This window comes from Dermacentor silvarum, chromosome 8 (genome assembly GCF_013339745.2).
Source record: "Dermacentor silvarum isolate Dsil-2018 chromosome 8, BIME_Dsil_1.4, whole genome shotgun sequence".
NCBI lineage: Eukaryota > Metazoa > Arthropoda > Arachnida > Ixodida > Ixodidae > Dermacentor > Dermacentor silvarum.
This window is the reverse complement of record NC_051161.1, coordinates 91876848-91900064: the sequence shown is the minus strand read 5'-3', so window position 1 is coordinate 91900064 and position 23217 is coordinate 91876848. Positions and strand designations below refer to the sequence as shown.

The following is a 23217-nucleotide window of genomic DNA, read 5'->3' as shown; positions in this document are numbered from 1 at the left end:
TTGCCCTGAATGTCAACAGGGGCGATTTGTACTTGCATCCAATTGTACATCCTGTAAAGAGTGAACGAATTTCAATATTCAGTATAAGAATAAATCGGTAAGAAAGGCCTTCTGCCACACTTTGAAACCACAGTCACTCTACAAAATACGCGAAACGTCAGTCACTGTTTACGAGACACGGGCGAGAATTTCGCAAGGGAAGACACTTGCTTACGCGTCACGACGCAGAGTATGGGAGGCACACGGCGGTGAAGCAGCACTGCAGGCGCAACTTTGGCCCGAGGCATATAGCGGTACTTCGACTTCTCCAAAAAGGGGCTGTCTCACATTTCCAACTCACCTTACACATACAAGTGCAATGCGAAGAAGCTTTCATTTTACATTGCAAGCTAAAATACTTCCCTTTCATGCGAGGCCCTACAGAAGGTGGACTAAGTGCCAGCAATATCGCTGACATGAATCAACTTCCATCTCGCAGAACACACACTTGCACAGGGGCTTTCACGCGCACTTACTCGCTGTTGCCGATGATGGCTTCCATGAGACTGTTCTTGAACACGTCCCTGTTGGCGAAGTACAGCGCCGAGCTGAAGTGGAAGATCTTGACGCGCGGAATCTCATGAGCCTGGGAAAAATAATAAAAAATCATGTTCAGTGCAAAACTAAACAAAACTAAACTAAAATAAAGTAAAAAGGTAACCAGGAATTTTTTTCGGCTCAGAACTCATTACACTGAAAGCAGCAGGATATTGTTGCAAATAACACCATCTTGTTGCTGCTGAGCTTCCTTGTTTGCCAATGCACTCGACGTCGTTTTCCTCCATTGCCAGATGCACAGACTACACTACAGTTAAAGCCCATGATTGGCGCTCAGAAGACAGTACAAACTACCAATACGCAGAGGCTCAGCGATAGCGCAGTAGTCAAAGCATTCGGCTGCCAGTAGAACTTATGTTCATAATGGTAAGCTGAATCAACACCGCAGCGACGGTTCTTTCAATGCAACGGCAGTCAATCTCGAAGGCCACGCTTCTGTGCCCTGCAAGCACCAGAAGCAATTGCAGGTGCCGCAAACCCATCAATGCCGTCATTTTTTTTGACACCACCTATTATTGCCTAAGGGGCTACAGTAAAACCCCAGTGGCGGTGCTGTGCAAAGTTTTGTTATTATTCGCCGTATGGCAAGGGTAAAAATGAGAATGAGAATGTGCTCCGACTACGACACGATGACGATGGTGCCATTACAGCGACGGCATAACAGAATGTACATATGCGTGGACATTTCAATGTGTACATTGCTGTTGCATGACAAAAAAGAAATAGACTCGTGAAGAATAAGTTAGCTGACAATAAGGGTGACAATATGGGTGACAAATGGGTGACAATGTGGGTGACAATGTGGGTGACAATGTGGGTGACAATGTGGATGTAGAGGGACTGGGGAAAGCTGGTAAGCCATAAATAACGGTAAAACAAAAGAATGCTTAGGAAGACTACAAAATAATGACGAGTTTAAAGAGAGGCAGTGTTATAGGTTGAGCAGTCGAGAGAAGAAAAAAAAAATGTCATAGTTTCGCTCGAAAGGCGAAGCATCAATTGCGATAGCAAATTAGTACTAGAGAGCTATTCGGAATAGGGATAGTAGTTTTATCGGCTGCATAAACTTGGACACATTCGCTTACTAATTGAATTAACAAGCGTGGTGTCAGCGCGCACAAGCAAACATGAATAGATCACACTCAATGACCGCAGACTGTCAAAACGCTCGCAGCAAGCGCAGCCGCCACAGCGAGCGAAGGTTCGTGCGGTCTATCGCTTCAACGGAAACTGAGCGGCGAATGCACATCGCATACAAAGGTCAAAGCCGTGTGGAGATTGCTTTTAAGAGACGGTGCGGGCTACCGCCATAGCCGGGCAAAGTACAAACGCAGTTGTTGGCAGAGTAGAAGCTGCCCCCCCCCCCTCCCTCCCCCCCGCGCAGCCTTCCTGCTTTCTTGCTTTCGTGTGGGAGATTGAGTAGCCAGTTCCCCTTGCGCCCGGTTGCAAGAAAAGCATTTCGTGCCGCAGCACAGCGTGGCCCCGCCTCCCTCCCTCCCTCCCTCCCATAACCCCACGGCCTTTCGCACTTTGCTTTCCGCCGTGCGTTCGCTCTCCGTGATAGCGCGCATCCCGCGCGTGCTTTCACTCACGCATACGGCGCGCGGCAACGATTTTATTGCCCTTGGACTTTATACGGAACCTCACGGCGACGGCAGAAATCCGGTTGAAGTGTCCATATAATTGCTATCACAATAAAAAAAAACTGTCAGCCCTTCTATTGGGGTGGAGATGGAAGACCAGCGAAGCTGTACTATGCTGGGATTTATGCATTTCCAAGTATGACTATTAAGATGTGAAGGTGTAATTGGTTATTTGAACCATTAAAGAATGACAAATATATACGATCCGGTGGTTTTCATTTATTTAGTGACCATAGGGACCATGGCCTTATAGTCGCTACGGTGAACCGCGATAGGGTGTACAGCAAAGGTTGGCATGTTCTTCATAAACACATCACCAACGCCGCGTGCGTTCGGTGCGAACCCGGGCAATACACCACCGCCGTCGACAACAGTTGTGCGCATTGTTTGTGTGACCGGACACAACCGCTGTCAAAATGCTGGCTACATGATGGAACGGCTAAATGCCGTTGTCGACACTGTTAAGCCCAACCAGACGTACGGGATAGAAAGCGTTCGCACGCGCCGCGCTCACACGACGTCAGGTCGCGTCTGCTAGAGGAAGAGGGCGCGCACCCAAACGATGCACGAGTTGCTGCGCGTCCCTGCGCGTTTCGTCGCGGCTGCCATGTTCACCTACTGAACGTGCGGAATGACGAACACAAATCACGCAGCTTTCCCGGGCTTGCCTGCATGCCGCGCGAAGAGTTGTTCCGGAAGTCACGCTGGTTCGCCGTGGTCACATCATAGGCGTTCTGTGGTCACGTGAGGAGCGTCGCGCGGGGGACGCGGTGGCGGCTTCCGACGCAGGCGTAAAAATCCTAGCAGTGGTAGGTGTCCACGCCGCAGCGCGTCCACACGCGACGTATCCGCGGCTGACGCCGTACGCGCCCAGGCGCGATGCGGTGCTTGCGGACGCTTTCCAATGCGTACGTCTGGTTGGGGTTTTAGGGGAGAGGCAGGCGAGAGCCAGAGAGAGTCGGCGGCATAGGTAGCACAGGCGGCAGAGGCCGGCAGGGCTCCGCGCATGCGCCACAGTGGGAGAGCGGGCACGCACACGCACAGTCTAGGGTGCTTCGATGCCATCCTAACCCACCGCTCCCCTTCCACTGGGAAGTCGCGTTTGCTCTCCGCCGTGCATTCGCTCCCCGTGAAAGCGCGCGTCCCTCGCCCTCGCGCACTTTCACTCGCACATAAGCCCCGTTTACATGAATGCGACAGAGTCGCATCGCATCGAATTTCTAGCGCATCGCATTCATGTAAACAGCGGTAATGCGCTAAGAAGGCGCATCGCATTAATGCTACAGGCGGGGGTGGATTTACGGGCGCTAGTCGACTCTCGCGGACCATGTAAACGCAGGATCGTCGAGAGCGGAGGCGGGGGCGCCTAACAAGACCTTCGATGACAACCGCGAAGACGCTACCGAGAAGCAAGCGAGAGTCGAGGGGGCCCTCTAACGACACCGTCGCTACATGTAAACGGCGTCGCATCGCCTTTCCCAAATGCGCTTGGAAATGCGATGCGCCACTGTCGCATTCATGTAAAGGGGGCTATACAGCGTACGGCTAATGAGTTTTTTTTTCTATTGCCGCACGCGACCATCGAAGAGTGAGCTCTTAACAGCTTCGCTGTAAAATTTGTTCTAAAGCTATCATTAACGAACTTGGTACCCAATGCAGCAATGTGGCGTGTCAGCCCGCTGTGAAGACAAGCTGTTGAGTGCAGAGGATGGGTCGCGTCGTCTGCGCTTTTGTTCTTTTCAACGACAACCAGCTCGGTCAGCTGTAAACTCTCGTGAAACAATGCTGTCAACATCGTCTTGGAAAGAGTCATAAAAATATTCGCCTCCGGCCACGAGTGCAGTTTGGAAAGCTTCTTTTCATTAAAATGTAAGTAGGCAAACACGTTTTTATTATTTCACAGAGGCCCGTACAATTGTAATAATACACCTATTTGGAATGACGTAAACTCGACAATGCGCCACGCTGTAAAATGAATAAAGCTTACCTTTTGATATCGTTTAACGTCCAAGTAGATGTCCGTGTCAGGAACGTTTCCCAGGAAAGAAACGTAAGGCCTGCAATAAGGTGGTGCGGTTATTTCGGCCGAGGAAGAAAATATAAGTGACAGTGGCATAGTACAGCACTGTGAAAAAGAAAGGTTTTCAAGACTGTGCAGCAAATCATTGTAAACAAGGGGGCGAGTAAGTGTCACCACAGCCACGTATCATATGATGGAGGAAAGCTGACGAGAGCGGCAGCGTTTAGCGTTTACGAGCATATCGTATCGTGTCGCGCTAGTGAGCTACACGAAACGTTCACAATCGAGCAAAATGAGATTCAAGCACCGTTCAAAACACACATAAGACCAGCTTATTTCGTGAACTGTTAAATCACCGAGTTCAACTTACCGATTTCCAGAATACCTTTCTTGTGTTCGAAAAAATTACTTAATATAATGAGTGGTTTATTTTTTAATTTGTTGCGTGTAAACATTTTGCACATTGGGCTTACTGCACAGTATGAAGTCCTAGCAATTTCCTGCTCTTTATCGCAGTTGTTAGTTATCATGCTAGTTATCAGTTATCATGCCTCTACTTCGAGGCATGAGCCTCCATGAGGTTTTTCCTCCTGCTTCTGCTCTGCTTTCTTGTATAAGAAATATTACAGTGATTCGACTAACCAAAGAAACACGGTTAGCCAAAATTTCTAAGGGGCTTCGAAACTTAAAGCACAAAACGAACAAACAAATGTAAACGAACAAGTTTTGTTTGCAAAACGCATGCTAGCCTCAGAAAGTCTGGCCTTTTTGGGGCACTTTATCTCTATTTTTAACTATTATTCCGCACTGTGCTACTCCATCTGCTACTCCATCTTATTTCTTGATTTTGCAGCTACAAAGCAATTCATGCAAGAAAATGGAGGTCTGAAAAAGACGGGGAATAGGGGAGTGAAATGTATTTAGAATGAATGAATACGGCATTTATTAAATTACATTTTAATAAACTTTCAGCGACCCAAGTCACGTCTTTTGACAACATTTGAAATAAGTATAAGACAAATAACGACGGATGCCTTTGTACATGGAAATGTGTACTTTCAATAAGGTGCAGCATTGCATATGGCGATGCGCTGGTCATAAGGAGTAATGGAAGCGAATTCAAAGGCATAATTATGATAACTTTCACATAAGAATACACTGAAAAAGACAGCCTCAAAATTTAGGCAACCTGCTACGCAATCAATGAATTGCGCACGCTCAAAGCAAGGAACTTACACCAGCGTTCGTAGAATGACGGTGACGACCGAGAAGCCGATGCCTGCGGCGATGCCGATGTCGATATCAAGTAAAACGACGGACATGAACGTGATGATCCAGGTGAGCTTGAACAAGAAACAAGGAGTCCGACTTAAGTAACCGGGAGTTAGAATGAGCTTAGTATAAAATCGACATGCTAGCCATATTTTGCACTTCATTACGATTCGAATAAATGCTTACTGCGTCCAGTCGTGACACCTTCCACGTGTTGACGCAGTCTTTAACTTGAAACAACATCCCTTTAAGGGCTACTATGATGACTGCAGATAAGATGCACTGAAAGCAAAAACAGTAAAGAGAGCATAATTAGCATTAACACAGTGCACTGTCATATAAAATAAAAACATTTAGATTTTTGAAAACATGAAATATCAAAGAAGCAGCTGAATTCTGTGCACTAGCACCAGGTGAATTCGTATAGCGCATAGCTATGAAGGCAACACAGTAATCTCGATGAGTTCGTCTAACGGAAGGTCCCAACTATATTGGGGGTATAAATGGTGTGGGTTTGGCTTATTGAAATAATAATAATAATAATAATAATAATAATAATAATAATAATAATAATAATAATAATAATAATAATAATAATAATAATAATAATAATCAATTAGTGACTCAATCGACCATATTTATTTACCGTGTGGAAGAGCAACTCGGAGTGCTGCTCAAGTCTGAGTGCTGGTACACGCATACATTAAAAACCGAAAACCAACAAAAAAAAAAGAAACTGCACGGGATTATAATTAAGAAACACGCACACACTCAATTAATAAACAGGACAATCATGAAAAGAGGAGTGCACATACAACAAAGTGCAAGGTAATTACAAATAAGAAAAAAAGGAGGAGAGAGGCACTTTAACAATGCGTGAAACTATGACACAATAAGGGAAAGCTCGGAAAAGAACGATGGCAGCGAGTTATGAAAAATATCAAGATTATGAAAATACGCGTTATAAAGACTCAGTATTGTGTGGACGGTTGAGTGTTGGTGATGACAGGCAGGAACATGGAAATGTCTATGTTCTCTGGTGATCTTGCGCGGAATACGCAACATGATACAATTGTGGAGTTCGGTGCAGGTGAGGATACAGTGAAGGAGTTTGAAAAGAAACAGAAGGTCAGCGCGACTACCTCGGCAGCGAACTAAGGGTAATGACAATAACCTAGCAATGCTAGAACAAGGTCCAATTAGCAAAGCGGTGATAATGTATAAAACATATACACTGGTAACTAGGATTATTTTTCTTCCTTCCTTTAACACTGAATTCCTAATTAAATTTAAAAAAAATCATTGACGATTACGATACACCCTAATGCGAAATTAAGCACAGCTCTATACGTGTTTTCATTTCGCGATATATTGGCTGGCGCAGACAATCTGTCTCGTGCGGCACGTTGCAAACGGAGTGAAGTGTGGCGCAACTGCCTCGCTAATCGGGAGATCGCGAGAAGCAGCTCGTGGGTGACGCGTGAGCGCGATTCACAGCAGCCGCCGCAGAGAGACCTTCCAGACGATGCGCGCTACTCTGGCGCCATCTCGTAGCCATCGTCGCCGCAGTGCGCGCCTTGCGCGGCACTACGCTTTTCATCTCACTCTTTCGCCGCACCCTCCTCCCCCGCTTGCCTCCTGGCGCTCTCTTTGCTGTCGCCGTTTTCATCCCCCGCGTTCGCTCTTTCCTCTGCTGCACTCGTTCACTCGGTTACGACGCCGACGCATGCCGCAGGAACGGGCGCCTAAGAGCTGCGCTATAAAACGTTTTCCGGACACGATCTATAATGTCACTGTTGAATCTGGAAAAGCCACTCCAGACAACCAAAGCATATTCGAGTTGAGGAAGACAGACAGTTGTGTACAACTTGCGGATCGCTGTAGGAGACTTGGGGATTCCCTCGATAGTTGGCAAACAGAGCCAGGAGAGCGCATACCCCGCATTGCAATGCGTTTAGAGCGAGCAGGAAAGTGTACGGTTGTATCAAAACTTACACCGAGATGACTGCTTTCGCAGACCTTACACAATCCACAGAATCTACACACAGACCTTACACAGACCTTACAGAATCTACAGAATAAGAAAAGGAAATGCTCACTGTTTTCCGCGTGAAAGCTACAACGTTGGTCTCACCAGTATTCACGGAGTTTATTATATTCGCACCATTTAGAAAAAGAAAACAGGTCCGACTGCAAGGTGCAACAGTCATCAACAGTGTGAATTTTCTTTGAAATCTCAATGTCATCGGCATAAGGAAGGAAAAAAGAGTTTCAAAAAGCGATAAGATCGTCATTACCAAAGATTAAAAAAAAGGTGTGGTCCTAATACTGATCCTTGAGGGACACCGCTATAGTTAGCATGTAAAAAGAAGACCTTTGGCCACTGACGTTACCATAACATGATCTATCAAGAGGATAACTCTTGATGTAATAATAATATTAATAATAACAAAGCTTTTTGACTCAAGTGGCAGATTATCGTACCTCTACGCCAGCTACTGAATGTCCTTGGGCTTGATTGAATATGTTTTTAACCAGATGACGGGGGTGGCGGGATGAAGTTTATTTGCGCAGTAGTAAGCATGCGGGTCTCAAGTGAGACCGAACTGTATGCCTCTAACGCAAATAGTTTCCATTACCTTTTCTCCGTGATGCATGCAAGTTATACTTCTACGCTCGAATCATGCTCTATTGCCTTCTCCACGTTAGTACAGACGCCTAAATTCCTTCGCAGATATAGCTAGGGGGCATGTACTCACGTTCGGCAGTGTCCTGAAGAGCGGGCCAGCCGCCACCATGACGATGATAAGAATACCCGACGCTATCAACGCTGAAATCTGAAATGATAGAAGCCATGAACAGCTTGAAACAATCGCGCAAACCACTCCACCGCATCAAACTTCTTTTTTCCCTTTTTTTAAAGCAATAGCAATTATACGGACCCTCGAGGCAAATATTCGCTGTCGTCGTTGCCATGATGTTCCGTATAAAATCCACGTGCGATAAGATCGCGGCGGCGCGCCGTATGCTATGGGTGCGAGGGAAAGCGTGCGATGGTGAGCCGAGAAGGATGGTGGCTTGATGTCACGCGCGAAAAGGAGGAGGGGAGATCCGCGCCGTCCTCTCCTCTCCTGCGCGCAGAGTGAGGGGGTAGCAGGGAGATGTGTGCGCGCTAGTAGGGGGGGGGGGGGGAGGGGCAGGACAGCGCGCTTCCCCTCTTCTACTTCGGCAGCGGCTGTGCATGGTGCAGCTGAGAGCAACCGCGCGCGCTCTATCTTGGAAGCAATCTGTGGTGGGTGCAAGCGTTGGCCAACCTGAGATGGCTGATGGCTTCGTGCGCGCTGTGTTCTCGTTCGCCCAGTTCGCGTTGAGGCGAGAGGCAGCCCGAAAGGCAATTTGCTCGCCGCTTCTGCCACTCTTCATCACGTCAGCGTCCTGATAGCGAGTGTCCGCGTCATCGAGTGAGATGTGTTCATATTTGCCTATATGCGTGTGACACCATGCTTGCTCATTTAGTTAGTAAGGGGCTGTTTACAACAACCTATACGGCCGATAAAACTACTATTCGTATTAATTCGTATAGCTGTCTAATAATTTGCTATCGCAATCAATGCTTCGCCTGTCGGACGAAACTACATTTTTATATGTTAAAACAGTAGGCTATAAAACATTCATTCTTCTTAACATGGGTGGACGAAACACATTCAGTTGAAAAAAAAAAGCACCGTAACTGTTATTGCGCTAGAATGTGAAAACGTGTGCCTTTATAAGGCTTACATCATGGTAAATGTGTGAAGGGCCTAAAGGCACTTGGCGCTCTGAAACGCTGTCAAACCCAACAGCACACACGCAGACTCTCTTTACCTGCGTCTGACCGCCAGCTTTCTCTTGAACAGAGCTCCGCGACAGGGACACGGCACAGGGGTAACAGCCCAGGAAGGCCGTGATCACGTTCGCCGCGCCTAGCGCGTTCAGCTCCTGCAAGGAATCGAGGAAAGTGGAGTGTGACAATAAAAAACAACTATAATAAAAAGCAGAGCCACTAAGGAAAGGAAAAACGTGGTGCGTATTATTAGAACGGCTGAGTTCTTTAAAAATTTGCCTTCAGCACACACCCTTTTTAGTCTTACGTATGCGCTTTATCGTTTATTTTATTTCAGACGCCGCACACAAGCACCAACCAAACTAGCAACACCAGAAATGGACAACCATCACACTGTCCAGATCGCACTGATTTTTCCAGCGACTTTGCTGCTACCGATTTCGCCATGCTTCAGGATTTAAACACACACAAAAAAAAGTTGCAGTGGCTTAGCTCGGCTATGCCAGGATATACGTAGCGTTAGCAAAGGTTCAGCTGATTATTCTTAGCTTTCCTGGTTGTCTAGATTGTCAAGCATTAGCTTGATTGTCATGCTTACTGCTGCTCCAATGACACACACTCGGTATACGTATTATGTGGCACATGTATTCATTCCTCCTACGCTCAACCGCTAATTGCCAGGCAACTACTTCGGGATCCGATGAGTCAAGCTTCTCCGTTCTTCTGCGCTGTTGAGCAGCATTTGCGCTCTCCTTCTCCATGGCTATACCACACTGGCAAACGCCAGTCAGAAGCGCAGCGGCTCCAGCGCAGTGTCAGACGGCGACTGCACAGCAAGCGCGCGCCTGCGCCAGTGCGTCTACCACGGCTACGACGTCACTCCTCTGGAATGCGCAGACCGGCGGCGGTGAGTCGCGCGCGGCGGCGGCGGAGTGCGCGAGAGGTGCCGGCTCCGGTGGCTCCGGTGCGCAAGCCGTGTGACATCACTGGTCCTTGCGCATGCGCAGCACGGCTCTTGATGTGCCGCGCGAAACGGGCTTGGCTAGGCCAGTGTAGCTCACGCTACAAAACTTGCTCAACGCAAGTGCCAATATGTGACGTCTTGCACTGGTGTCGCGCTGCTATAAGCGCAAGGTGGCGGGATCGAATCCTCGGTTATGGCGGCCGCATTTCGACGGGGGCGAAGTGCAAAAGAAGCGCCCATGTACCGCGCATTGGGTGCACAATAATGGACCCGAGGTGGTCGAAATTAATCCGGAGTCCTCCACTACGGCTAGCCTGATAATGAGATCGTGGTTTTGGCATGTAAAACTCCAGAATTATTTGAGGACGCGGCGCAAGTACCACATAATTCTTTTTTTTCGTGACTTTTTTGTAATGTTGCGTCACCCCATCCGTCAACACCTATAGGTTAAAAATTTAATTATGGGGTTTTACGTGCCAAAACCACGATCTGATTATGAGGCACGCCGTAGTGGGGGACTCCGATGTAATTTAGACCACCTGCGGTTCTTTAACGTGCACCTAAATCTAAGTACACAGGTGTTTTCGCATTTCGTTCCCATCCAAATGCGGCCGCCGTGGCCGAGATTAGAGCACTGCACGGGCCGATTTTTCCAGCCCAGGCCTGGCCCGGGCCCGTTTTAGGGGCGAAAAACCTTAGGGCCGAGCTTTGTCCCTCGTCGTCGTCGGTTGTCCGTAGCTTTGGTTTGCATTGAGACCGCTAGGGGTGCTGCGGTGCACAAGGGCGTTCGTTCCCGACGCGTGCTTTCTCTCTTCAGCTATGGATGATAACTGTCGCTTCTGATAACGGCGCGCCCGCTATGGATGAAAAGGCGAGAGTGGCGGCTCAACTGCAAGCGGAGTCGAGGGCTCGCAAAGCTGCTGCAGCACGGTGACGCAGACAACAAGCGGACCCGGAGTCTAGGGCACGGGAAGCTGCAGCAAAACAGCAACGCCGGCAAGCGGATCCAGAACTGAGGGTTCGCGAAGCTGCAGCAGCACGGCAACGCCGCCATGCGTACCCGGACCCAAGGGCTCGCCAAGGAGGATTTTTAAAAAATGCATTTTTAAAAAATACTCCTTGGGGCTCGCAAAGCTGCAGCAGTACGGCAACGCCGGCAAGTGGACCCGCAGCTGAGGGCTCGCGAAGCTCGCGCTTGAACCGAGCATCGGCGCCACCAACCTCAGGTAGAGAACGATTCCGGCGTTCTGCCGCCGCTTCCCGCCGACTTCCGCTTCCGTTTCCACTTCCGGTTTCGCTTCCACTTCCGGTTCCGCTTCCGGCGTTTTTCTCTCTCGTCCGTAGCTAGGGGCGCTGCGGTGCACAAGGGCATTCGGTCCCGACGCGCGCGCTCTTTCTCTCGTTCCCAACGCGCACTCTCTTTCTCGTCCGTAGCTAGGGGCGCTGCGGTGCACAAGGGCGTTCGTTCCCGACGCGCTCTCTTTCTCGTCCGTAGCTAGGGGCGCTGCATTGCACAACGGCGTTCGTTCCCGACGCGCGCTCTCTTTCTCTCTCGTTCCCGACGCGCCCTCTCTTTCTCTCTCGTCCGTAGCTGTGGTTTACCCGAATGATCCCCCGGTGCTTCGCCCACTCATCATCATTCCCTTCGTGGATATGCGGTGATTTTTTTTTAAATTTTGGGCTGCCCGCCCAAGCCCGACCAAAAGTTTTATGGCGAGACCCGGGCCCGGGCTGGGCCCGGAAATAATTTACGTTACCCGCCCAGCCTGGCCCGCCACCCCTTTACCTTAGGCCCAAGCTCGGCCCGAGCCCGCCTGAGACTGAAAAAGATCACCGAGCGGCATTAAAAAAATAAAATAAAGAAGAGAATGAAAGGAATGTATTCTTAAGGCATAAATACATGTCATAAGCAATTATGAACACCATTTGAGCGGTCTGAACGCAAATACCAGCGCACGAAGTAGTACGAATGACCCTGCCTAGCAGTATCGCCAGCAGTTTCCAACGGTGCGACCTTGATGCAGCCCAATCCACTTCAATCGCAGCGCCGCCACAGTATTTTTCCCCGTCGGGCGCCTCACTGCAAAGCAAACGCCGCCCCAGCCGCTCATTCCACTCAACCGTATTCTAGTACACTATAGCCGAAGCGCAGCCACGACCGGTCGTGAGCGCGCAGAGCATGGATGGAGTCAATGGAGAAAGAAAGCTTCTCGGTCCTCCATGGTGCAGCGTAATGCGCTGCTGCTAGGCGGCCGGTTGAGAACATGCGTGCAATCATGGATGGATGCAGTGCCATATTTCAGCCACGTTATCTTATCTTACCAGGCACCGTTTTACCAATTCGCCTTTGAAGAAGCAGCAAGACGCGAACGCGCTTCCACCGCGCTGAAAGCATTAATTACATTGATTTAGGTAAGGAATACAACGGTATCCTTTGGTATGAGGCAACTTTGGTGTTTCTGGACTTTTACATTTTGTTCAAACAGCGCAAAATATCATGGAAGAAGAAAAAGGAAGTACGCAGGAGTAGCACTGCTAGTTTCCAGCTGCGCCGGGGCAACAGGTTTTTCAGAGTCGAGACGCACGAGGATAACTCGCCGCACGTTACATGCACGCCACCAGAAAGTCCGAGCCCGGCCCGGGCCCGGGTGAAAAAGCACATGCCATGCCCGAGCCCGTGAAAAAACTGCCCTACCCGGCCCGGCCTTTCGGGTAAGCCCGAGCCCGTGCAGTGCTTTAACCGGGATTCGATCCCGCGACCTCGTGCTTAGCAGCCCAACACCATAGCCACTAAGCAACCACGGCGGGTATAGGCTAAAACATTTTTCACCAACAAATTTTCTTTTTCGTAAAACGTGATGCAAAATTTAAAATCGTAGAACGAGCCCAAATTCATTATCTTCACAAAACATTCGGAAGAGTTGGCAGGTATGGTGACTTCCACCGACTTCGTTAACAACACGGTGTTCACGAAATATCCCGCATCGCTTTTGACAGGCTGAAGAACAACAACTTGTGCCACTTTACACCTAAAGCAGCCGTTTCTTTATTACAGATGCCATGGCGAGGGGCTCGGGAATAATTTCTACCGCTTGTTTCACACTAAGCTGTGAGAAACGGGCGTACTGTGTGCGGGCGTTTGTGAGTACGTGGGCACTATTAGCATTCTGAACCTGAACAGGATGCAGCCGCAGCGATCATAAACAGGACACACGGCGCTACACCGAAGAACAAAGCCTTACAGCGACTTATGAGCCATCAGGCAGTGGTTACCGACAAGTTCAAACACTGAGAAAGGGCGCCAACGAGTGAGACAGCGCAGCCACGGCCGGCCTGGAGCACGCATCTTGCGTTTGGAGTTCGAAACGCAAGATGCGCGCTCCAGACGTGTCATGGCACAGCGCAGTTCCACACATGTAAGCTACTGTTCGATCAGCAACGAGCGCCCGAAACCTGCGGATGTCCTAACCTGGTTGGGGTCTATCTGGTAGTGATGTCTCTTGGCGAAAAGCTTGGCCATGGACAGGGCGATGGTGAAGGAAACGATGGCGATCACGAATCCGTTAAGGAAAAGCTTCACCATGAGATCGGCGCGAGGCACCGAAGGCGTGGGGAACCTGCAAAAAATTAAGCAGAGGAAGAAAAGGGTTAATTATGAGAAGGAAAGAGAAGCCAATACCAGAAATCGAATATAATGAAAAACTCCTGGACGCGCGCTGAATGGTTTTATCAGCACGGAACTTCTTACCCGGATTGTTTACACTTTTCGAGGAAGTTCGCCCACCAACGACATGTCAGAAGCTCAAAACAGAGTGCGTTCAAAAGAGTGGCAGTCCGAGAATTTTGTTACGCGACCAGGAGAAATGCACTGTATTTTCATTTCTGTGCCGCGCACACGCCTCTGCGACTAAAATTGCACACGTCGTACCGTTTCTGCGCTCAAAACAGTTTCATGCAAGCCGTATTACAGGAGAACGGTTCCCTGCTATCACTCATCCACTAAGACAAAGGTACCAACTGCAAGATTCGTGTTGTATATATTTGGGGCACGATCTTGTACGCGTTCCAAAATGGAACGGAGGTGTTCCATTCCATCGAGCCGCACACGATTGGTCAATTTGAACGTCGCGGTTGAAATTGGCCAATCGTGTGCGGCTCGATGGAACGGAACGCCTCCGTTCCATTTTGGAACGCGTACAAGATCGCGCCCTTGAATTCTCCAAATAGCCGCAGTATAAGGCCGTGTAGTGTCGCTTCGATCGACACAACACTGCATGATGCTTTTCAGCCAAGAATGACAGCCTGGTTTAGCGATTCTCCCGGCGGATATTGGAACCATCGATTTCGGGAACACGGACTCAAGGATACGGGGACTGGATGATGCAATGAAAATGGAAACGCGAAAACAATTTTGTCGATGGCGATACTTTATGTGACTGTTTTCACGTGTGAGGTCGCTGTCGAGTGCATTGACAGGCAGAACAGGTGTTTAGCGATTGCGGTTTCTACTCAACGACGTCACAGTCGGGTGACACGCTCAACGTCCTTTGCTTAAAAGCGAGAGGGACGTCGAAGGCGACCATCACCGAAATACGGCTTCTGTTATGTGGAGCGTGTTTAACGTCTTCTACGCTGTTGTCGCGAGTTCGCGACACACCGAATATAAGCTAATAATTCCAAGCGGGACCGCCTAAGCGATCGAAATCTTAATTATCACGACATGTGTGGGCATCCAGCTAAAAACGTGCCAGTGGTGTCGCCATTTTCGACTCTGAAAACAGTGCTTTGCGCATGGTGCTTCCAACGAGGATGAACACGCCAAGACACTGGTGTGGCTGCATTCATTTAGGTGCATAAATTGAAGTCACCATCTCTGCAATACCATCTGCTTTACAAACTTCCCTAAGATGCAAGATGGTTCACCTACCAAGTCGGCGTTGTGTTCAGCGTGAAAACATATGAATATAAAGGCATCGTTTTGTGCTAGATGCCCGTTTCAGTTTTCTTACAAGTGAGTCTACAAATATCACTCGGGGTAGCAAATGATCAGAGAGTAATATTGGATATTTTTACCACGTGTACCGGTATTTTTAACTGCTATTCGATTGTTTTTCTCCAGGTAAAATATTCAGGCTATAGGAGTTAGGAAGGAGATGAAAGAAACAAAAACAAAACAGGTACCTACCCCGTAGGTACAAATCCTATAACTCGTACTCCGTACGCCGCATTGAACTCGAAGAAATAACTGATTGCTGTAGCGGCAATTATCTGGAAAGAAAGAACAATCAGGGAGACTATTCAGTTTAGCGTAGATGGCGACTACATGCTGTGCCGCAAGAAAGCAAACCCCATTTTCAATACTTGGTCGCTGCTTCAGCACACGTTGCGAAAATACATGGCAAAGCACTTTCACCACCCATTGTCCTGTCTTGACAGCAATGTCTCAGCGATAAAATGTCACTGTACCAGCACCGGCAATGCGATTACCGGTGTACGCAAGATTATTGTGGTAAAGCCTACAAAAAGGATGTCAGATCGGGTGGTTCGTGAAAATGTTTAAGAGGTTTGATTTAGAGCTTACTCAAAAAAAAAAAGAAAACACAAACTTTGTGTGAAGTTAACCATTACTTTACACTATATGTTTTATTTTCAAGCATGTATAATTACAGCAGAAGTGCTTTTCAAAAGCTATCAGAGCTTTTTGGGCAGCGATAAAGTCCACAAGCGCAATGACGGGCGCATTATAAAACTTCCTCTTATAGGCAAAACATTTCGCTATGGTGGCGGGCGCTATCTGTAGTCAGGGTTTAAATTGCATCGTTTCGCTGCACAATTTTCCTTTAATCCACCAATTACCTACACACATTCTATAACATGTTCGACTAAAGGCGTGAGGTCGGAAACTGGCAGGCTGCTGTCCATGTAGACTTGCAGCCCACATAGTGCATACAGAATTTATGGCAGAAAGCTGGCTAAGTTGGATTTTGATCATCAGTTATCAAAATCCAACTTAGCCAGCCTTCTTCATTTACAGAGCTTCAGAGGCATACATGACTATACAATATATGCATACCACACCTAAGTTGTCTTCGAACACACTTAGACAGGTTGCATAAAACGCCTGCAAACCGATTGGTGAAGCGAATTTTCGCAGGGGCAGGCCGGGCTGATCCGAAGGGCTTGCCATAGGCAAAGTTCCCGTTGCCCTATTCTCGGACACCAGTCTGATCGAGCCTACAAGTGGGCCGAGAGTGATCCACGCTCTCAAGCATGGGGGCAGTGCTCACCACAAGAAGGTCGATAGGTACGGGCATCTTGAGCTTGGCCTTGTAGCGGGCGTTGACACACTCGTGCACCACAGCGCACACCACCATGGTCGTCAGCGATAGGGCGAGGGTGACCAGGTTGGTCTGGTGCAGGTTCTGGATCACGTCGCGGATCACCTGCAGCACGGTCGTCAGAGATCGGATTCCGTGAGAAGCACGGCGGAACGATATGATGGGAAGGCTCCCGAAAATTTACACCAGCAGCGAAGTAGAATACACTTGGTTACTGCAATATTAGCTATGCATTTGTCTGGTTGAGCTCTGCGCCACAAGGCGGTGTCACAGGCTGCTCACGTTGCTCTCGGCTGCTCCTGGTGTAAATTTTTGACAGCAACACGATTACGCCATTGACGAAAATTTACACAAGCAACGAAGTAGAATACACTTGGTTACTGCAATATTAGCTTTGCATTTCTCTGGTTGAGCTCTGCGCCACGAGGCGGTGCCACCAACTGGGCCGCTCACGTTGCTCCCGGATGCTCCTGGTGTAAATTTTCGGCAGCAACACGATTACGCCACTGCCGAAAATTTACACCAGCAGCGAAGTAGAATACACTTGGTTACTGCAATATTAGCTTTGCATTTGTCTGGTTGAGCTCTGCGCCACGAAGCGGTGCCACCAACCGGGCTGCTCACGTTGGTCCCGGCTGCTCCTGTTGTAAATTTTCGCCAGCAACACGATTATGCCACTGCCGAAAATTTACACCAGCAGCGAAGTAGAACACACTTGGTTACTGTAATATTAGCTCTGCGTTTGTATGACTGAGCTCTGCGCCACCAGGTGGCTGCACCATGCAGGACGCTCACGTCTACGCCTCCGCCCCTCCAGTAAAACGCCAAGTCCGCCTGCGTTTACTCGAATACCGGACGAGCTAAAACTCCAACTTCATTGACTGCGTGGCCCAAAGGTCACAACCGGTATAGCTTCGCCGAGAGGCAACTGCACTCACGTAGACGCACTGGAATATTCCGCTGTAACGACGCACGCGGATGTCGAAGAGCCCCTTGGTCTGGGACACCACGACCTGGACGGCTGCGCCCGTCGTGAAGCCGGACACCATGGGCTCGGACATGAAGATGGACAGGATGCCCAGGTGGAGCATGCCCATCAGCAGCTGCGTATATTTCAACGACAGGCGCCAACAACCGTGTCACGCTGGGGACTGATAATGGTGAGTGGCGTCATGCCTATAGGTGCACTATTCAACACTGGGTTAATCGTTCAAGGATAACTTAAAGTTCGCTTAACGAAGGAGCAAGCAAGCATATCGACACTGGCAAGTCTGCCAACTGCGACGCTAGATCTACAGCGCTCGACCTCACGAACAAGAACATCCACTCACGTCAAAGGGTTAGCGGGACATCGCTTTCTTTAGACAAAACAATCTGTGATGTCGTGGTGTGGCCACACAGGCACGTCAAACACAATTAACTCGGGAACATCTCGCAAGACAACACGGCCGCGCAAGCACTTGTCGACTTGTAAACACTTGTTAAGCATCTGTTGTTGAAGAACAATGGATCGCGCTTCCACTTTCTCGCGGTTAATTCCTGGATTTTTCACTTTTTCAGTTATCTACAATGTTAATAATAACAAAAAAAGCTATGTTCAGTTTAGGTGTCTATGTTTATTGATCACGGTAACGTTAAGGCACGTACAAACGGCCGCAAGAAGTTTGCAGCAGCCCGGTTCCACGGCAAATGTGAATTTCAGCACGGCGCTTGCAATTTAATGGATCATTGTATAGGTCGCAAAAGCTTCTATAAAGACTTGAAATCAGTTTTTTCGTAAATGCCATGTCACAGACTTTTGCGGTCGACTGAACATTAGACTAAATATTTTACGTTAAGTTATGACAAGTTGTTAAGGACATGAAGATCCTCGTCCCCATTAATGTGGAGGAGGTTAAAAAATGAACGAGGACGGCAAACAAATAGTAAAAAATTAACGTAGGGACCAACCTGCACTACGCCGACAACCACAGCCAGAGCACCTAGGACTTCCATGTTCGTCGGAGGAACTTCGTCGCCGATGAAGTCCAGACCGGGAGTTTTGACCGAGACACCGGCTTGCGTCGCGTTCGAGGCCGTCGCTTCGGTGTTCTCCCCAGGTATGACGGCATTCATTTCAACGACGGCCGACGCCGACAGAAGGCTCACGACGGCGAACGTGCCTGCGAAGTGCCGGATTGACGCGTAAAAATAAAACTACTTGGTTTACAATTAAATCGAGGATCACGCATTAGCCGCGGCTGTTGAACCTTCCTTAAAGCTGTGACACAAGTGTTTTCTGATTCGTTAAAGGGACCCTGAAACGATTTTGACGATTGTGTACAAACGTACTGAGTCATTAGAGTAGGTCCTTCTAATCCTTAATTGACGCATCTAAGCGCTCCACGTAAAGCGTGTAATTTATTATAAGGTTTTAAAAATGTACATCGCTACCGATTGCAGCACGCCAAACGGCTGATTTTTTTGCCCAGATGACGTGCTTTGCCCAGAATACGTCACTGGGCCAACTATCCGATTGGCTGCCCAGGGCGCGTCATCGATAATTTTTTCAACATGATGGTGAACAAATGTTGTTCGTAATAGTTTAGATGTTAGTTAATTTGTTTTTATAAAACGAAAGTAACAGAAAGAGAATGCACAAGGACATGTATCACTACACAAAAAGCACTTCCGCCCACAGCAAGTGTCGTCTGCCTTTTAACAACGTGCTACGTGTTGACGAGAGCTGCGCGGTCAGTGTTGGTCTTGTTCTTTCTTTTCGCGAGCATCATGGTTCGCCCTTGCGTTGTGGGCTGCAAACGTAGCGATCGGCGACATGTCAAGCTGCGACATCGTGCCCCGCTGCAAGGCAGCAGACGAGCGGAGTGGCTGCAGCGCATCGGACTGACGGTATCCAAACGGCGCCAGCATCTACGCGTTTGCAGCCGTCACTTCACGTCGAAGCATTGCCACAATAGAATTTAGCTTGTCCGGTATTCAGGAGAACGCAAGCGTAAGTGTACTGGCCGTTTTACCACGTTTTACGTGATCAACGGAGGGGCAAACGTGAACTGCTTGCACTGTGCAGCCACCTGGTGGCACAAAGCTCAACGAAAGACACAGCTAATATAGCGGTAACCAAGTTTTTTCTACTTTGCTACTGGCTCAAATTTTTGGCAGGAGCGTAATCTTGAACACGTTGTCTTTTATTGCGATAGCAATTATATGGACACTTCAACCGGATTTCTGCCGTCACCGTGAGGTTCCGTATAGATAAAATCTTCGCCGCGCGCCGTATGCCCGAGCGGAAGCGTGCGGGGACGCGCGCTATCACGGAGAGCGAACGCACTCAATCTCCCATGCGCAAGCAAGGAAGCGGGAAGCCAGCGCCGGAGGGAGCGGGGGGGGGGGGGGGGGGGGCACTTCTACTCTGCCAACAACCGCGCTCGTCGCTCACCCGCACCGTCTCTTATCTCCACGCGGCTCTGACCTTTGTATGCGCTGTGCATTCGCCGCTCAGTTTCCGTTGAAGCGATAGACCGCACGTACCTTCGCCCGCTGCGACGTATGCGCTTGCTGCCAGCGTTTTGACAGTCGTTGTCTGCAGTCATTCAGTGTGATCTTTCATGTTTGTTTGTGCGCGCTCACACCACGCTTGTTCATTCAGTTAGTAATAGCCGGGCCACATTTTCCAACGCACGCTACACAAGCAATGCTGCCCGGATCGGCAGTGCAGCGCTACAGGTGTGTCCCTTCGCACGCGCTGCCCACGGGAAGCGCTTCTCATCAACACCACCGTTTCACACGCGCCTTCTCGTGGTCATCGAGTCTCTCTTCATGTCGGTCTACTTACGCCGCAGCACACCTGCTTACTTAATCAGCTCATGTTTACTACAATTCATATTGCTACCAAAGCCGCTCACCTTACTTCGTATGACATTGCTGTGTTGCTATCGCATTCATTGCTTCGCCCTTAGGGCAAAACTGTGACATTTTTTATATGTTTCAAATGTTTTACAGGTTACAGGTTACAGGAATATTAGATCTGTATTTGGCTGTTTGAGCTCTGCGCCACCAGATGGCTGGACCGTGCATGCCGATCAGGCCGGTCACGTACAGTACGTCTTCGAAGCTCCATTATCACAGCGGTATGGAGGGGCTTTAGTTTACGCCTCTGGCTATCCGTCAAAACACCCACCCCGCCTGTGGTTACCGGAATACCGGACACGCTCGGCGCTGCGACAGAACGCGCGCAACGCACGCTGCTTGATCGCTCTCGCAGGGGATCGACGGCCGGGCGGCTAGCGGAGAGGTTGGAGAGCCTTCGCGTGCTGGCTCCAAGACAACCGGAAGTAGACGACAACGTACGTCACAACATGACGTAGAGCCAGCGAAGGCGGAGCTTAGCCCCGATCACTTGGCGAACGATTTGAGGAGGAAATGCATGGCTAGGGAGGAGGGCAACTTGTAATCGTCCGTAGTTCTCTTATATGAGACACTTCTCTTAAATTGTGACGCGAATGTTTTACTGTAGCTGTATCTTACACATCTACAAAATTAGTCCAAACCGTTTCAGGGACCCTTTAATATAAGCTATCGCCGTCAAGCTTGCCAGACTACATTGTGCAAATGAGCAAGCAGCCACTACTGTCGAACTAGGCGACTGACGTGTTCTGGGAGCAACGTAAGTGTAGACCGCTTATAACGTAAGTCGCCGGAGTCGTGAATATCTGCACTATAAGCGGTACCGCACTATAACCAAAACAACGATTTTCAAGCCCTGCACGTATGCAAAACATCTAGACCAAGCAGCCGCGTGTATCCGAGAATGGAAGCGTGCGACTGGGAGTTTTGCATCCATTTAAATTTACGAACGTTGAAAGGTTAATGTCCAAGTACCCACGATATTCGCATGAGGCAGACGAAGTATACTAATTTAAAAAAAAGTGTCAGTCTCGCCCGAAAGGCGAAGCATCAATTGCGATTGCAAATTAGTAGAGAGCTATAAGGAGTAGGGATAGTAGTTCTTTCGGCTGCATAAACTTGACACATTCGCTTACTAAATGAATTAACAAGCGTGGTGTCAACGCGCACAAGCAAACATGAATAGGCTCGATGACCGCAGACAACCACTGTCAAAACGCGGGCGTGGGGAAACGCGGCCGCAGCAGCGAGAGAAGGTTCGTGCGGTCTATCGCTTCAACGGAAACTGAGCTGCGTAAGCACAGTGCATACAAAGGTCAGAGCCGTGTGGTGATCGCTTTCACGATACGGTGCACGCGATAACACCGACAGCCGGCACAGGCGCGAACGCATTTGTTGGCTGAGTAGATGCTTCTTTAAGAAGCGAGCGTGCGCGCCAGTCGAGCCCGGCCGTGTCACGCCAAGGAAGTCCAAGGAAGTCGCGTTTGCTCTCCGCTGTGCGTTCGCTCTCCGTGAAGGCGCGCGTCCCCCCTCTTTCACTCGCACATACGGCGCGCGGCGACGATTTTATCGCCCTTGGACTCATGCTCCACGTCTCATGCTCCTCCTCCGCATCGCCCTCGTTGATCTCCTCTCCCATCGGTGGGCGCACTTCGTTGAGAAGCGTGCTCGCTACCGCCCTTGTCGGCGAGATTTTCCCGCGGAAGCCGCATTATAACCGGTATTTCGTCTCACGCGGCTGCACCGTAAGCGATATGCGTATACATGGTGTGCTATGGGAAAATTAACGGGAGTCTGAAAAGACCGTACTATATCCGGTCCTGCACTATAAGCGGTTACGTTATAACTGGTCTATACTTAATTTAATTTCTGCTCACTCAATCCTCCTTGAAGGCGCGAAAGCATTACGTAAGTGGAGACTCGAGTATACACTTTTCTTTGTTCACAGGAGGACACATTCAATATATTTAATGAATACTTTCAAATTATATGGCTCTTTTTTTTACACACCAGCACGGCTTAGACTACCTGCCGCACATCGAAACAAAGAAAAATATATGTACTTCCGCGCCTTGATATCGGCAAAATGAAGTCTTTCACATTGCGTTGTTATCCTCTCTTTCTGTATATTGCTCGACTGCCTGATTACGTGCACAACAGACATCGCTTATGCAAATCGGATAATAAAATACTCAAGCACACTTAACGTGAACTCCAACGAACTCTAGTTTTGGCTAAATTGATTATAAATGGATAGTACATACTACTGAAGCAATCTTGGTAGAGCTGCAGGGCTGCTAGACGGTAATGTTTTTTTTTTCTTATTGGTAGACTTTAAATAAATAGCATTCACCAACCCTGCATTGCCAAAATACAGTTCCACAAAGGAAAATTAGACGACTTGTTCGCCTTCATTTCTGGGCAAGAAGAGTACGTTTGTACCAAAAAGAAACAAGAAATAAAATGTTACATGGGTTAAAGCTTAGTATAGTAGTTAATTAGAGATCGGTTTGATGGACTATCTACAACTGAAAACTCGCTCCAGCGTTACTACAGGTTGTGTGTTAGGCTTCCCCTGCCTAAATAAAAATTTCGATGTATCAACCTCAGCGCAGCATGTATGATACGCTGGACATTACTGGACTGGTCGCGTGCGC

The 23217-nt window shown here is 48.8% G+C and overlaps 1 protein-coding gene across 7 annotated transcripts in view; it reads right to left on the bottom strand.

Annotated features, from left to right (window-relative positions):
* LOC119461572 (sulfate anion transporter 1) overlaps nt 1–23217 on the bottom strand; it is a 220616-nt gene that overhangs the window by 8997 nt on the left and 188402 nt on the right. For all 7 annotated transcript variants that reach the window (XM_049673224.1, XM_037722921.2, XM_049673227.1 and 4 more), the window contains exons 6-16: nt 18608–18819; nt 17596–17760; nt 16607–16762; nt 15505–15587; nt 13789–13936; nt 9397–9510; nt 8292–8369; nt 5719–5814; nt 5497–5603; nt 4228–4297; nt 516–625 (exon numbers count right to left, since the gene is read on the bottom strand). In XM_049673224.1, the coding sequence (XP_049529181.1) occupies nt 516–625; nt 4228–4297; nt 5497–5603; nt 5719–5814; nt 8292–8369; nt 9397–9510; nt 13789–13936; nt 15505–15587; nt 16607–16762; nt 17596–17760; nt 18608–18819 (1339 nt within the window). The remainder of the gene's footprint in view (nt 1–515; nt 626–4227; nt 4298–5496; nt 5604–5718; nt 5815–8291; nt 8370–9396; nt 9511–13788; nt 13937–15504; nt 15588–16606; nt 16763–17595; nt 17761–18607; nt 18820–23217) is intronic.